This window comes from Bison bison, unplaced genomic scaffold (assembly GCF_000754665.1).
Source record: "Bison bison bison isolate TAMUID 2011002044 unplaced genomic scaffold, Bison_UMD1.0 scf7180017864034, whole genome shotgun sequence".
NCBI lineage: Eukaryota > Metazoa > Chordata > Mammalia > Artiodactyla > Bovidae > Bison > Bison bison.
In genome coordinates, this window is record NW_011494606.1 from 6,556,785 (window position 1) to 6,569,913 (window position 13,129).

The following is a 13,129-nucleotide window of genomic DNA, read 5'->3' on the forward strand; positions in this document are numbered from 1 at the left end:
TCTCCTGGGGCTGAAGCACAGGCTCAGTACATAAATCTGTACTCCTGCCTTTGGCAAGTCATCATCCACATTCTCCTTGTCCAGCATTTTACAGAAGTTTTTTATATCTATAAGAAACTTTGGAAAATGAACTATTGAATTTGGCTGTGCTGTGTCTCACCCAGGATCACCCAACCAGATATCCTTAACTGAAATCAAGTTACTCTATCTAGATGGCACAAAGTTGAGAGTGGAGAGAGACTGAGAGATCAGCCCAGGCATCTACTGGGGAATCTGTGCCCAACCAGTTCATATCCCTGTAACCTCTTAACAATGCCAAGAGGGTGGTGAGCATTGCAGCCAATCATTGCTGTAAAAACCATCCCCTCAACCTGTCAATCCCCAGTTCGGATGACTGTGCAGAGATGCCCCTTTCCTTGAGTGTGGGGAGTGGCCTTTCCACCCTGTTCAATTTGACCTACCTGATAAGTCTTGGCTTTCTGGGCTGCCCATACGGTTGCCAGGAAGACAGTTGGTGTGCTACCATTTATGGAAAAAATAGTGGAGTGGAGAGAAGAATACTACATTTACATATAGGCATTTGTTTATGGGCAAACTTGGGCAAACTCCAAGAGATGGTGAGAGACAGGGAGGCCTGGCGTGCTGCAGTCTATGGGGGTTGCAGAGTCGGACCCAACTTGCGACTGAACGACAATAAATTTATGTATTGTGTTGGCCAAAAAGTTTGTTTGGGCTTTTCTGTAAGCTGTTACAAAAGAATTTTTGGCCAAGTCAATATCATAAAATGGGCTTCCCAGGTGACCCAGTGGTAAAGAATCTGCCTGCAATGCAAGAGACACGAGACCAATCCCTGGATCAGGAAGATACCCTGGAGAAGAAAATGGCAACTGGCCCCAGTATCCTTGCCTGGGAAATCTCATGGATAGGGGAGCCTGGTGGGCTACAGTCCATGGGGTCGCAAAAAAGAGTCGTGCCTGACTTAGTGACTAATACACACTCATTAAAATATTACATAAAAAGTAAATATAAGAATCTAATAACCTCAGTTTCTTGTGGGGAGGGAAACAGTGACTGAAAGACCAGCATAGGAGGATATTTCTACTATATATGCTTTTATTCAAAAAACTAAATATGAAAATTAACTGAAAAGGCTCCTTTTTGTTATGGCAGCTTGGTTTGTACTGTCTCCAAAAAGGTGCAAAATATAGAGGAAGTGGAAAAACAAACTCTAACCCATGGGATATGATGTAGTCAGCTGCTATTACCTGCTTATGATCTGTTTCCTCAACTAGATCAGAGGTCCCCAGCCTTTTTGGTACCAGGGATGGATTTCATGGAAGACAGTTTTTCCACAGACAGGGCAGACGGTTTGGGGATGATTCGATTGCATTACATTTATTGTGCCCTTTATTTCTAATCTGATGCTGCTGATTTGACAGGAGGTACCAGTCCACGGTCCAGAGGTTGGGGAACCCCTGAACTAGGTTGTAAGCCTCCCTGCAGCACAGATTGTCTCCTCTTGGTATCCTACAGCATCTAGTACAATGTTTTAAAAAGTAAATGCTTAAAATGTGCATGTTGATGATAATGCCCAGTGCTAGAAAAGTTTCAGTGAAATTGCCACACTCATGCTGAGTGTAGCTAAGGGCAGTGTGAATTCGTGGCATCATTTTGAAAAGCAATTTTGCAAGAAGTAGCAAGAAAAATGGAGATGTTTATGCTGGTTGGCTTTGTAATTCCCCTTTGGAGATTTTATTCTAAGACAATAATTTCAAGGAAGAAAGATGTATATATGAAGATGTTTACAATGTTACATAGAAAAACACTGGGACTTAAGAATGACCAAATGAATTGTGGTATGAGAATTCAGTAGAAAAACTATACAGCTGTGCAAAATAATAAGACACTAGCAGTATTGAAAATATTTATGATAAAAGATACAAAAATTTTGATTACAACTTTATATAGTGGTAAGATACTAGGGAGTAACTTGTATTTTTCTTTTCTTCCTTTTTAACCCTTGATCCTTCCCAATAGAGGGACACAGAGTCGGATACGACTGAAGCGACTTAGCAGCAGCAGCAGCATGAGGCAACCATTGTTTTCTGGGAGTTGTGACTTTGGGGTTAGAAAACAAAGACAGATTCTTCTCTTTTAACCTCAGTTGAATATTCAAGACAGAAAATATTTGGAGCAATATGCAGACTAAATAAAAATTGTCCAGGCACTCTTTCTGCCCCCTTCTAATGTCTATGTCAGAAGCTTTCTCTATCTCTTTTATACTTTAAAACTTTATTTTAAAATTTCCAAGTATAAGAGGGAGGAGAATGTTTACAGATGAGAGAAATAAAAAGAGAGGCCTGATATTAATCTGTTAGTAAGGAAAGGATCCAGGATGGGAACCCAAGACTGCCTGACTCCAGAAATTCGGGCTCTGACCCATGAATACCTGAGCAAAAGTACCACTGCCTGAAGATCATGGACTGGTAGATGCAGAAGAACTGGGAGACAGGTTGGTCTCTGATGAGGCCCAGTGTGAAAAGGTGTCAGATTTTCTAAAAATGAGGTCAGAACTGCTGGTGTATCTGACTCTTTGTGACCCCCTGGACTGCAGCCTGCCCGGTTTCTCTGTCTATGGAATTTTCCAGGCAAGAATACTGGAGTGGGCTGCTATTTCAGGGGCTCTTCCTGACTCAGGGAAGAATCTACTTCAGGGGAAATAGTTTATTACCTACTTCAGGGTCCTTCCAGGAATTGAACCCTTGTCTCCTGCATTGCCAGCAGATTCTTCACCACTGAGCTGCCTGGGAAGCCCAGAATTGTATGAGGATCTGATTAGCTCAAACAGGCATGGATTTCAAGATGCAGTCCAGAGACTTCCCTAGTGGCCCAGTGGTTAAGAATCCACTTTCCAATGTAGGGGACATAAGTTCTATCCCTCTTCTGGGACTAAGATCCTATAAAAGAGGCAAGAGGGGCTACTGAACCCCTGTGCTCCTGAACCACAACTAGAAAGAAGGCTACAGGCCACAAGGGGGAAAAAAAAATCCTCCAGGCTGCAGCTAATACCTAACCAACTGATAGCTGATGCAGCCAAATTTAAATTTAAAAAAAAATTTTTTTTAAGTCGCAGCCAGGGTTCCCTGGAAAGGGTTCTCACTTGGCCTTACCACTCTGGCTTTCACTCACACTTAGCTGCCTGCTGTCCATTATGTCAGAATATGATTGTTTTATGATGCTTTTTGTTTTGATTAGCAAGAGTGGATTTGTATCATCCCCACCATGCTATTTATTCAGACCATGTGTGCTAGATAACTTGCCTTTTCCTGAGGAGTTCCTAGAGTGTAGCCTAATACGATACAGTTAAGTAGGTTTTGTCAAGCACACATATACAAGTTTGGCAAGGCCCAGACCTGACTGATTCAGCCAGTAAATATACAAGGAGCCAGTTTAGGGACTTCCCTGGCAGTCCAATGGTTAAGAGTCCACCCTTCCAACTCAGGGGGGTGTGGGTTCAATTCCTGGCCGGGAAACTAATATCCCACATGCCACATGGCATGGTCAAAATAAAAAGAAAAGCAAGGAGCCAGTTTAGCCTCAGAAAGTGCATTACTTACATATACCACAAAGGGAAGAATGTATCAAGATGCCAGCTGCCAGTGATCCTTATCCCACTTATGAAAAAGGACACTCCTGAAGCAAAAGGGGCCAGGTGACTGCAATGTAAGTTCTGGGATAACTGCCTGCTGAGGAGCCAGTTCTAGGCTGCAGCTAAGAGGTTTTTATATTCTCAGCTCTATTCTGGGGGGGTAGGAGGGGATGGGGCAGAAAGTCTCCAGCTCATCAGACCTGCAAGGGGACAAGGTCTTCAGAGGCTTCTGGTCCTCTCCAGTTTCAGAAAAGTCACAACGCATTCTGCTACAACTCAGGTAAGTATCGGTTTGACCCTTTTACCTGGGAGGGAGGCCTTTGTGGTTACATACAAGGTGGCCAGGGTTCATGAAGATGTTCTCCCACAGCTTTCTCAGGGTTAGAGGCTTTTTAAGCCTGCCAGCCTGCTATGTGTGTGTGTGTGCTTAGTCGCTCAGTCGTGTCCAACTCTTCTTTGCGACCCTTTGGACTGTATCCCACTAGGCTTCTCTGTCCATGGAATTTTCCAGGCAAGAATACTGGAATGGGTTGCTATTCCTTGCTCCAAGGGTATTCCTGACCCAGGGACTGAACCCTTGTCTCCTATGTCTCCTGCATTGCAGGATTCTTTACCCACTGAGCCATCAGGGGAGCCTCAACCCTGCCACAGAAAGAGAAAATAAGACTGAAAACAAGAAATATGAATTCAAATCTAGTTCAGTCCATCATTAGCCACATGACTTCAGAAAATCTTTTACCTCTCTGGAGTGTGTTCGTTTGTCTTGAGGGGGTTGGTGTTTTTCTTTTCCCCTGAGCTTTACTGTTAATTTCTTTTTTTTACTTTATATTGATATAGTTGATTAACAACATTGTGTTACTTTCAGGTCTACAGCAAAGTGATTCAGTTATACACATACATGTTTCTATTTGTTTTCAAGTCATTTTCCAATATAGATTATTAAACACTATTAAGCAGTATTTCCTGTACTACACAGTAGGTCCTTGTTGGTTATCTATTGGAGCTTGTTTTTTTAATCAATAAAATTATATAGTTTTTGTTTGCTTTTGAGGAGGTCTCTTTCCTCTTATTTGAATGTAAACTGCACAAAGTCAGGGATTTTGCCTACTTTGTTTACTATTATAGCCCCAGTGCTTGGAACAGTGGCAGGCACATGGCAGAGATTCAGTAAACATTTTTGTTGTTGTTCAGTCGCTCAGTCATGTCTGACTCTTTGTGACCCCATGGACTACAGGCAGCTTCCCTGTCCTTTACGATCTTCTGGAGTTTGCTCAAACTCATGTCCATTGCGTTGATGATGCCATCCAACCATCTCATCCTCTGTCGCCCCCTTCTTCTCCTGACCTGTCTTCCCCAGCATCAAGGTGTTTTCCATTGAGTAGGCTCTTCGCAGCAGGTGGCCAAAGGACTGGAGCTTCAGCATCAGTCCTTCTAGTGAATATTCAGGGTTGATTTCCTTTAGGATTGACTGGTTTGATCTCTTTGCTGTCCAAGGAACTCTCTAGAGTCTTCCCCAGGACCACAGTTCAAAAGCATCAATTCTTTGGCACTCAGTCTTCTTTATGGTCCAATTCTCACATCCCACGACCACTGCAAAAACCATAGCTTTGACCAAATGGACCTTTGTGATGTCTCTGATTTTCAGTATGCTGTCTAGGTTCATCACAGCTTTTCTTCCAAGGAGCAAGCATCTTTTAATTTCATGGCTGCAGTCACTGTCCAAAGTGATTTTTGAGCCCCCAAAAATAAAGTCTGTCACTGTTTTCATTTCTCCCCCATCTATTTACCATGAAGTGATGGGACTGGATGCCATGATATCTTAGTTATTTGAATGTTTAGTTTAAAGCCAGCTTTTTCACTAATGAAATGAAGATGTTTTGCTTATTTTGTTAGCATGTGCATTCAAAGTCCTTTCAGGTGTTTTGTGTTTGTTTTCGTTTTTTGCACAAAATTCATAGAGGAGTCCCAGTGAAAAAATGACTATTCTTTTAAGGGAACAACTGAAAAACAAAATTCTGAGTGAAGACACATTTAAGTTCAGGGTGAATAATTACATAAATAAACCCTCATGACACCTCTGCCAAATGGTTCCTTGCAATAATAGAAAATAGGGAAGGCCCAGCTTGTCCACTGTTTGATTCTACACCTAGCACCTTCCCAGTCATCTCCCAAGGCTCCTTTTTCCTCTTTCTCTCAGACAGTGTGTAGTGCAGAGTAGAAAATAAATTACCCGTCAAGAGACCTGCCTCTGGTTCTGCTAAAAGCAAGATCACTCCCTTCCTTGCCCTGAGCCCCAGTTTCTCCATCTTTCTGTATCTGTATGACACACATGGTTTTCCTTAATTGTAACTAAGTGATGTTAGTATAGCACTTTCACAGATCAAGAAACCATGTGAGCTCAGAGACTAACCCGCTGAAGGTCATTAATTAGTACCAAAGCCAAGCTTTCTGACTCCAAGTTCACATTTCTTTGTGTGTCAGTTGCTCAGTCGTGTCTGACTCTTTGCGATGCCATGGGCTGTAGCCCACGGGGCTCCTGTGTCCATGGAATTCTCCAGGCAAGAATACCAGAGTGGGTTGCCATTTCCTTCTCCAGGGGAATCTTTCCAACCCAGGGATCGAACCCAGGTCTCTCACATTGCAGGCAGATTCTTTACCATCTGAGCCACCTGGGACGTCCTTTCAGGGTTCTTTGCACCATATCAGTGAGACACCTAGAAATCCCCAGGCGGAGGTCCCCTCCCTCTCCATGTCTCCTCTATGAACGGACAGGGATTTTGGCCTGACTTGGCCCCTGTTCTAATCTCAGCGTTTACAATTCCTCCTCGCACATAAGAGGCAGTCAATATGTATTTGTCGAAGGAAAAAAAAAAGAAAAAAGATGAGACGTGCCACAATTCTTCCTGTAATTTCCAGCAAGTTACTGCCGTTTTCTGGATTTGTTCTGTCCCCCACTCTCGCGGTTTCTTTCCCGCTCCTCGTTCGCCCCTCTGGCCACTAGACGGCACTGTCAAAAGTGAACCCCATCTAACAGAGAGCGGCGCCCTTCTTGGCCCCGTTGCGCCTTCTCCGGTCGGAGGGCAGCGCGCAAGAAACCGGAAGTGCCGGAGCCGCCGCCGCCGCCGCCGTCTTTAAGTGCCGTGTTCGCCCCTTCGGTTACCGCCGGCGCCGTCGCCAAGGAAGCCGCTGCAGCCGGGTCTGGAGTGGAGGCGGCGCGGCATGAAGCGGCGCAGGCCCGCTCCTTAGCGCGCGTCAGGACGGTCCGGGCGGGGCCGGGGAGGGGGGAAGGTGCAGTATCCGCCCTCTCTCCTTCCCCTTCGCCCGCGAGGCCTGCGCCCCTGCCCACTCAGGCCTCTCCGCCTCTCGGAGGAGCTGCCCGGCGCATTCTCCCGGTTAGCTAGCTCTGCGATTTACCCGGCGCGCCGCTCTGCGCGGGCCACAGCCGGTGGTAGAGCCCCAGTTGCCGGAACAGGAAGCCGAGGCTCTCAGATTCCGAGTCAGCCACCGTTCACTGGGCGCCCCCTGAGCGCTGGGTGCTGGCCGCCGGACTTCCACGTCCGTTATCTTAATTGAGCCTTGCTGGGGTTGGGAGCCGGGTGTTGTCCAGGCTTACAGATGAGAAGCGGAAGTCCACAGAGGCAAAGGGATTTGCCTAAAGTCCGACTGTGGCAGACCGGATTCGGACTGAGATTTTCTGGTTTCCTAGCTGGTGTTCTTCCTACTGCCCCATTTCTAGGTCGATTCCTTCCCTCCTTGTTCACTGGCCCCTTCTCATTCTATTTCACCCACCAGGGCAGGATAGGTTCTTTACTTTCCTATTTCAAACCTGTCCTCTCACACATTTTTCTTAAGTCTCGGCATCTTCCCAAGTCCCCTTAATATTCTCTGCTACACTTCTGCTCTTCATTCTAGCTCTCAAGGTCTTTGCCCACTTTGTGATAATAAACCTCTCAACTAGCTGTGTGGATCCTGGCGAGTGAAATAACTAGGCTTCAGTGAGGCTTGGGATGTTTAAGTGGACAAACTGGCGCCTGGATTAAAAATTAAGGAATGATGTCTGAGTGGGTCCAGATTCAAGAGTCCTGTTTTCTAACCCGAAATACTCTTCTCTGAATGAGAGTCTTAGTGCATGAGAAGGTGTCTTGACCTCTTAGTCCTGTTGTTGGCTGTGTTAGCACAACTTCACTTTTTCCCCTCCATTTGCCGGTGACCCGCATGTCTCTCCATCACCTGTCAGGGCTATGAAAGCCTCTGATTAAAACCGATAACCAAATAACGGGTGTAATCACAGACTCTGCTTTTTTCTTTTACTAAGCCAGAATTTCAACAAACTTAGCACTTCCATTTTTCAGAGAAGTTACCTAATTCAGTTATCAATATTTTCGAAGTAACATGGAAAGGAAAGAAGCAAAAATGGAGTGCACTGAAAATGGATAGTACATTCTTTATCTTGTGAAAATCTTAATGTTAACAGCATGTTCTCTTTCCACAGAAATGGCCTGTTTTGTATTAATAGTTCTTACTGGTTATTACACTGAATCTGTTCTGTCTTCAATCTGCTAAATATGAATTCTGTAAAATAATACAAATTGATTATTATGTAAAAGAAAAACAGGACCAGGCACAGAGAAATAAATTTTATTATCCATTATCTATCATTTTGAGAATTTGTAATAGCCACTGAGTAATCTCACATCTGTATGCCTTTTATACTTTTAAAAGAATTTCTATAACTTACCTTTTAATATGTATCCAAATGTCAGGACTAAACCACTGTGTAGATAGTCTTTGGAGTAAATTCAGCTGTACATTTCTGAAATAAAGTCATTTTATAATTTTCAGAAAATGCAGATACAAAATAATCCAGGCATTGTATATTATTTCAAAAAGAATATGTGTCAGTTCTAAGTACTAATTGAGACTTTAGGTTTGATATTTTGGGGGCACATATGATCCATTTTAATAATGATCAACAGGCTTATATCTTATTTCATTATCCTGGTGAGCAGGATTGGATGGTGAGAAAAGGAAAGACTCCTGTGAGAAGAGAGCAGGATGAGCAGAGGGATCTATGCTTGAAGTTGAGTCACTTGAAAAAAGATCTCTTTGAATGTGGAAGAGATCTGAACAGATGAAAATACAATCAGGTAGGCACCAGGGAAGGGCCTCAAGTGAAGAGGTAGGTGGGGCAGTGAAATAAATGCACGGTACTGAGAATGTGTACTGGCCTATTTTCTCATTGTTGAAATGAGAAAACTCTGGTCACGTGTTTTGAGGATGTATATATAAGGTGTTATGGAAATATGGAAATTAGTTACACATTTGTGTATATTACTAAAATGTAATATCAGGTCTATGCAAGGAAATGCAGAATATACATTTACCATAAAATACAGAGGAGTAGTGTCATTTGAACTGTAGAATGTGTGTGTGAGAGAGAGAGAGTGGAGAAAGAGAAATGGTGAGTGTGGGCATCTAGTACAATTTAGGAATATCTGATACATGCTTAAGTGCAAGGTAATGCAAGGTTTACATACAAGAGACATCAGTAGCTCAAGAAGCTGGGCGGTGAGCTTGGGAAGTCTTGTCTGCTAAGCTTCCCTGTTCCATCCCCGTTCTCTGTTGTTTCAAGCAGTGATTTGGAGATGAAGTTCCAAATTAACACAAGGAGTGGACAAGAATGAGCCCGGTTTGTGTATCTCCTTGTTTAACCTGTCCCTCACTCTCTTAGGAATTAAACTAGATCCACTTATATATTTGATAGAAAACAGACCTCCACCAGCTTTTAGATGGGCAAACAACCACGACTGTCATATACTGCTACTTGACATCAGTGTGCTGAGTATCAGTTGAGCTGAATGACTTTTCTATTGAGCTGTGTGGATTTTAATCATGGGAGGTAAATGCCCAGTTGTAATAATGTTGCAAGTTGTATACCTGTAAAACTCTCCAACGTTCTTGCTACTGTTACATTGAAAATGGCAGTGTAATTCACCGTAACTTGAAAAAAGGCACAGTATCCTAGCCATTCAGTTTTGTTTATTTCATCACACAGCATACCCGATGGAGTAATTCACAGCCTACACTTGCTAGTCTTTTTCTCTGTGGGCCGTAGTTTTTCACCCTGAGCTCCTATTAACCTGTGAAATTAAACCCTAAAAAAGACATGTTAAATTTACAGCCGTGTATTGATCTTTGTTGTAGAAGTGGTTAATAATTATGTGAATTGGTTATACAAATGCAGTGTAGTTTATCTCCCAGGTCCTCATGTTTCTGGCATTTATTAGTTCCAAAAGAGCAGGTTGCCCCAAATTTTTATGTTGTTCCTTTTTGGTAGTGTTATAAATAATGCATGTCAGAATATCTTACAGTGGCTTATAATAACACTTGTTGTTTTTTTCTGATACTTTGCACCTGTTAATATTTAAATATTGAACTGGATAGAGGGAAAAAAATCATCTTCCAGATTTGTAAAATGAAAGAAACATCGTTAGTAGATAAAATGTTAATATTGTTTTGGGGTTGAACTAGTAAATTGGGTTCAGACTTTTGTCAAAATATTGATAATACAAACATTAAATGTTTTCAGCATAAATTACAACTAAAGCCACTTTCTTCTCTTCTCATTTGATCATGAGAGTAAAAGTTGTGTAATCAGTAATAAAAGTATAAAGGCACACAAGGGATGGTCAAATAGTGCTGTCTAGCAAGAGCAAAAGACAAGAAAAACGTATCAACCAGTTAGGTCTTTTGGTGTTTGGAGGTCCTATTTAAAAGGAAATGGTATTTGTATTATCTTGGGTAAATGCTCCAGGATGATTATTACAAGTACATTTTTTTTTGCAACAATTTTATTAGTGTTCTGATTGGTTGTGATTATTTCTGTTAGCTGAAGAAGTCCACAATTTATCAAATGTATTACTTTTTTAAAGTGCAAAAACACTCAACTCCCTTGGCACATTTAGCTTCACTATTGACATGCTCTTTGAAGGAACATAGCAGCCAACTGGCATATGGCCTGTTTCCTTCCAGTGTGGGAAAGAAGAAGGAATTTTGGCAAGAGATACCTAAGGAGAGCCTTTTATAAAAGTTGCCAAAGAGATTTATAGTCACTGTGAAATAGACATGACCTCAATTTTTTTTTAAATCTGTTTCACACTGAACACAGAGAAGGGGGAGCTATTGCTTTTCTTACTAAGTTTCATTGCAACTGTACTGAAAAGCACTTTTCCCCCTTTTTTTGGGGAGGAAGGGGGACCCTAATCAGGCTGTCATTCTGGTTAATGTAAGAGAGGACAGATCTGTGAACTTCATGTGGCTTATTTATTTATTTTAGGAAAATGCAACATGGCAGCAGCGATGGAAACAGAACAGCTGGGTGTTGAGATCTTTGAAACTGCAGAGTGTGAGGAGAATATTGAATCACAGGATCGGCCTAAATTGGAGCCATTTTATGTCGAGCGATATTCCTGGAGTCAGCTTAAAAAGCTGCTTGCTGATACCAGAAAATACCATGGCTACATGATGGCTAAGGCACCACATGATTTTATGTTTGTGAAGAGGAATGACCCAGATGGGCCTCATTCGGACAGGATCTATTACCTTGGTGAGTGTGAAGTCATAGTTTCTGAAAGGAAATGCTTTCTTAATTCAGAATTAGAGGCTAGATGCAATGGGCACTCAAATTTTGTTGAATAAATAAGTGAATCAGTGATGGCTCCACTAAAGAGAAAAAAATAATTTGAAGAACTTCAGTTTTGGTACTGTTTTAACTTTTTGTCCCGTTAATTTTGTTTTTATTTGCAGATAACAAATCAGTTGATCATGATCTTACTTTCAAAGTAAAGATGCCAGATATTACTTCTTCCTAAAGCTAATTGTAAATGATTTTCCTTCAGTATGGTCAGTTTCTTTAGGAATGGTGGATGAGGAACACACATAATAAAACCAGTAGTTTGTTGCCATTCTCAACAGCTGCTGCTTTCATTTTTTTAATCAAGGCTGGTCTTGGTCTCTTCTTCCTGAGCCCATTCAGTCCAGATTTAAGATATGTTGACCTTAAGTCTATTATATCACTGATTGACTTTTTTTGTTTCTTTTTTGTTTATAAACCTTAAATGTTTTGCTAAGATGTTGTGGTAAAAGGAATAGGTAGTAAAGACTGAGCACCAAGGATGCTTAGGCACAGCTGATAGCTCAGCTGGTAAAGAATCCGCCTGCAATGCAGGGGACCCTGGTTCGATTCCTGGGTTGGAAACATCCCCCTGGAGAAGGGATAGGCTGCCCACTCCAGTATTCTTGCCTGGAGAATCCCCAAGGACAGAGGAGCCTGGTGGGCTGTAGTCCATGGGGTTGCAAAGGATCGGATACAACTGAGCGACTAAGTACAGAACAGCATTGAAAGAAATGACTAATCTGTCACATACATAGACACAGGGCGGTAGATAAAGAGGCGGTCTTGGAGTCAGAAGCCTAGGCTCTGGCATCAACTCCATGGCTGACTTACTAACCCTGTGAGTCTCAGTTTCCTCATCTATCAAACAAGGATTAATATCTGTCTCACAGGATTGTCTTAAGTGTTGAGTTGACCAAAAAGTTTGTTCGGGTTTTTGTATGCTCGTATGGAAAAACTTGAACAAACTTTTTGGCCAACCCAAATTTAAACAAATGTTAATAAACACAATACTGTTCTTGTACAACCAAAACAAATTTTACTACAGCTAGTCTGAAGAAGAAAACTAAAAAGGAAAAGAAAAAAAAATTTGGTTATGCGATCTCCCAAGCAATTGTCTGCACTACAGTATTATTTTTTAGGATTAGAAATAATAGTTGTAAAAAATACCGGAAAAAAACACCAAATAATAGTTGTAAATTACAGTATGCTACCTAGTATTCACCAACTGGTAATTATTATTTGTACAGTTACTAGCTTAAGTCCCAAAGGCCCATTTATTCATTCATTGTCACTCATTGAATACATTTATTGAGAGATGGTGCTGAAATATTTAGGTAAGTTGTCTGAGTGAAAGTGAGTCTTTCAGTCATGCCTGCTGTTTGTGATCCCATGGGCTATAGCCCGCCAGGCTCCTCTCCATAGGATTCTCCAGGCAAGAATACTGGTGTGGGTAGCCATTCCTTTCTCCAGGGAATTTTCCCAGCTTGGGGATCGAACCCAGGTCTCCTGCATTGCAGGCAGATTCTTTACCATCTGAGCCACCAGGGAAGCCCAAGTCATCTTAGAATACATATATATCTTTCTCAAGAAACTTATGCTGTGGCTTTGTTGGAAGCAGAAAGTCAGACTTTCCTTTGATTGGAGAAGCATTGTAAGAAAAGCTCATCCATAATTGCTAAATCAGGCAATTTGGTTGGAAGAGAGTTTGGGCAAAATTAGGGGGAAAGGCCTTATATTTTGTATAGTATTTAAAACTTATAGCCATACTGTCTGTAGTTCTTAACTGTAAACAAATGTCTCACAAA

General features: G+C 42.0%; 1 protein-coding gene across 6 annotated transcripts in view; it reads left to right on the forward strand.

Moving 5' to 3' along the window:
* The first annotated feature begins 6,740 nt into the window (after positions 1–6,740).
* DPP8 (dipeptidyl-peptidase 8) overlaps positions 6,741–13,129 on the forward strand; it is a 54,221-nt gene continuing 47,832 nt past the window's right edge. For 2 of the 6 annotated variants that reach the window (XR_824776.1, XM_010834557.1), the window contains exons 1-2: positions 7,052–8,796; positions 10,986–11,255. Coding sequence is in view for 5 of the 6 variants with exons in the window: in XM_010834557.1 (XP_010832859.1) it covers positions 8,760–8,796; positions 10,986–11,255 (307 nt within the window). In the remaining variant the exon portion in view is untranslated. The other 4 variants (XM_010834558.1, XM_010834560.1, XM_010834559.1 and 1 more) reach the window with 4 other exon arrangements.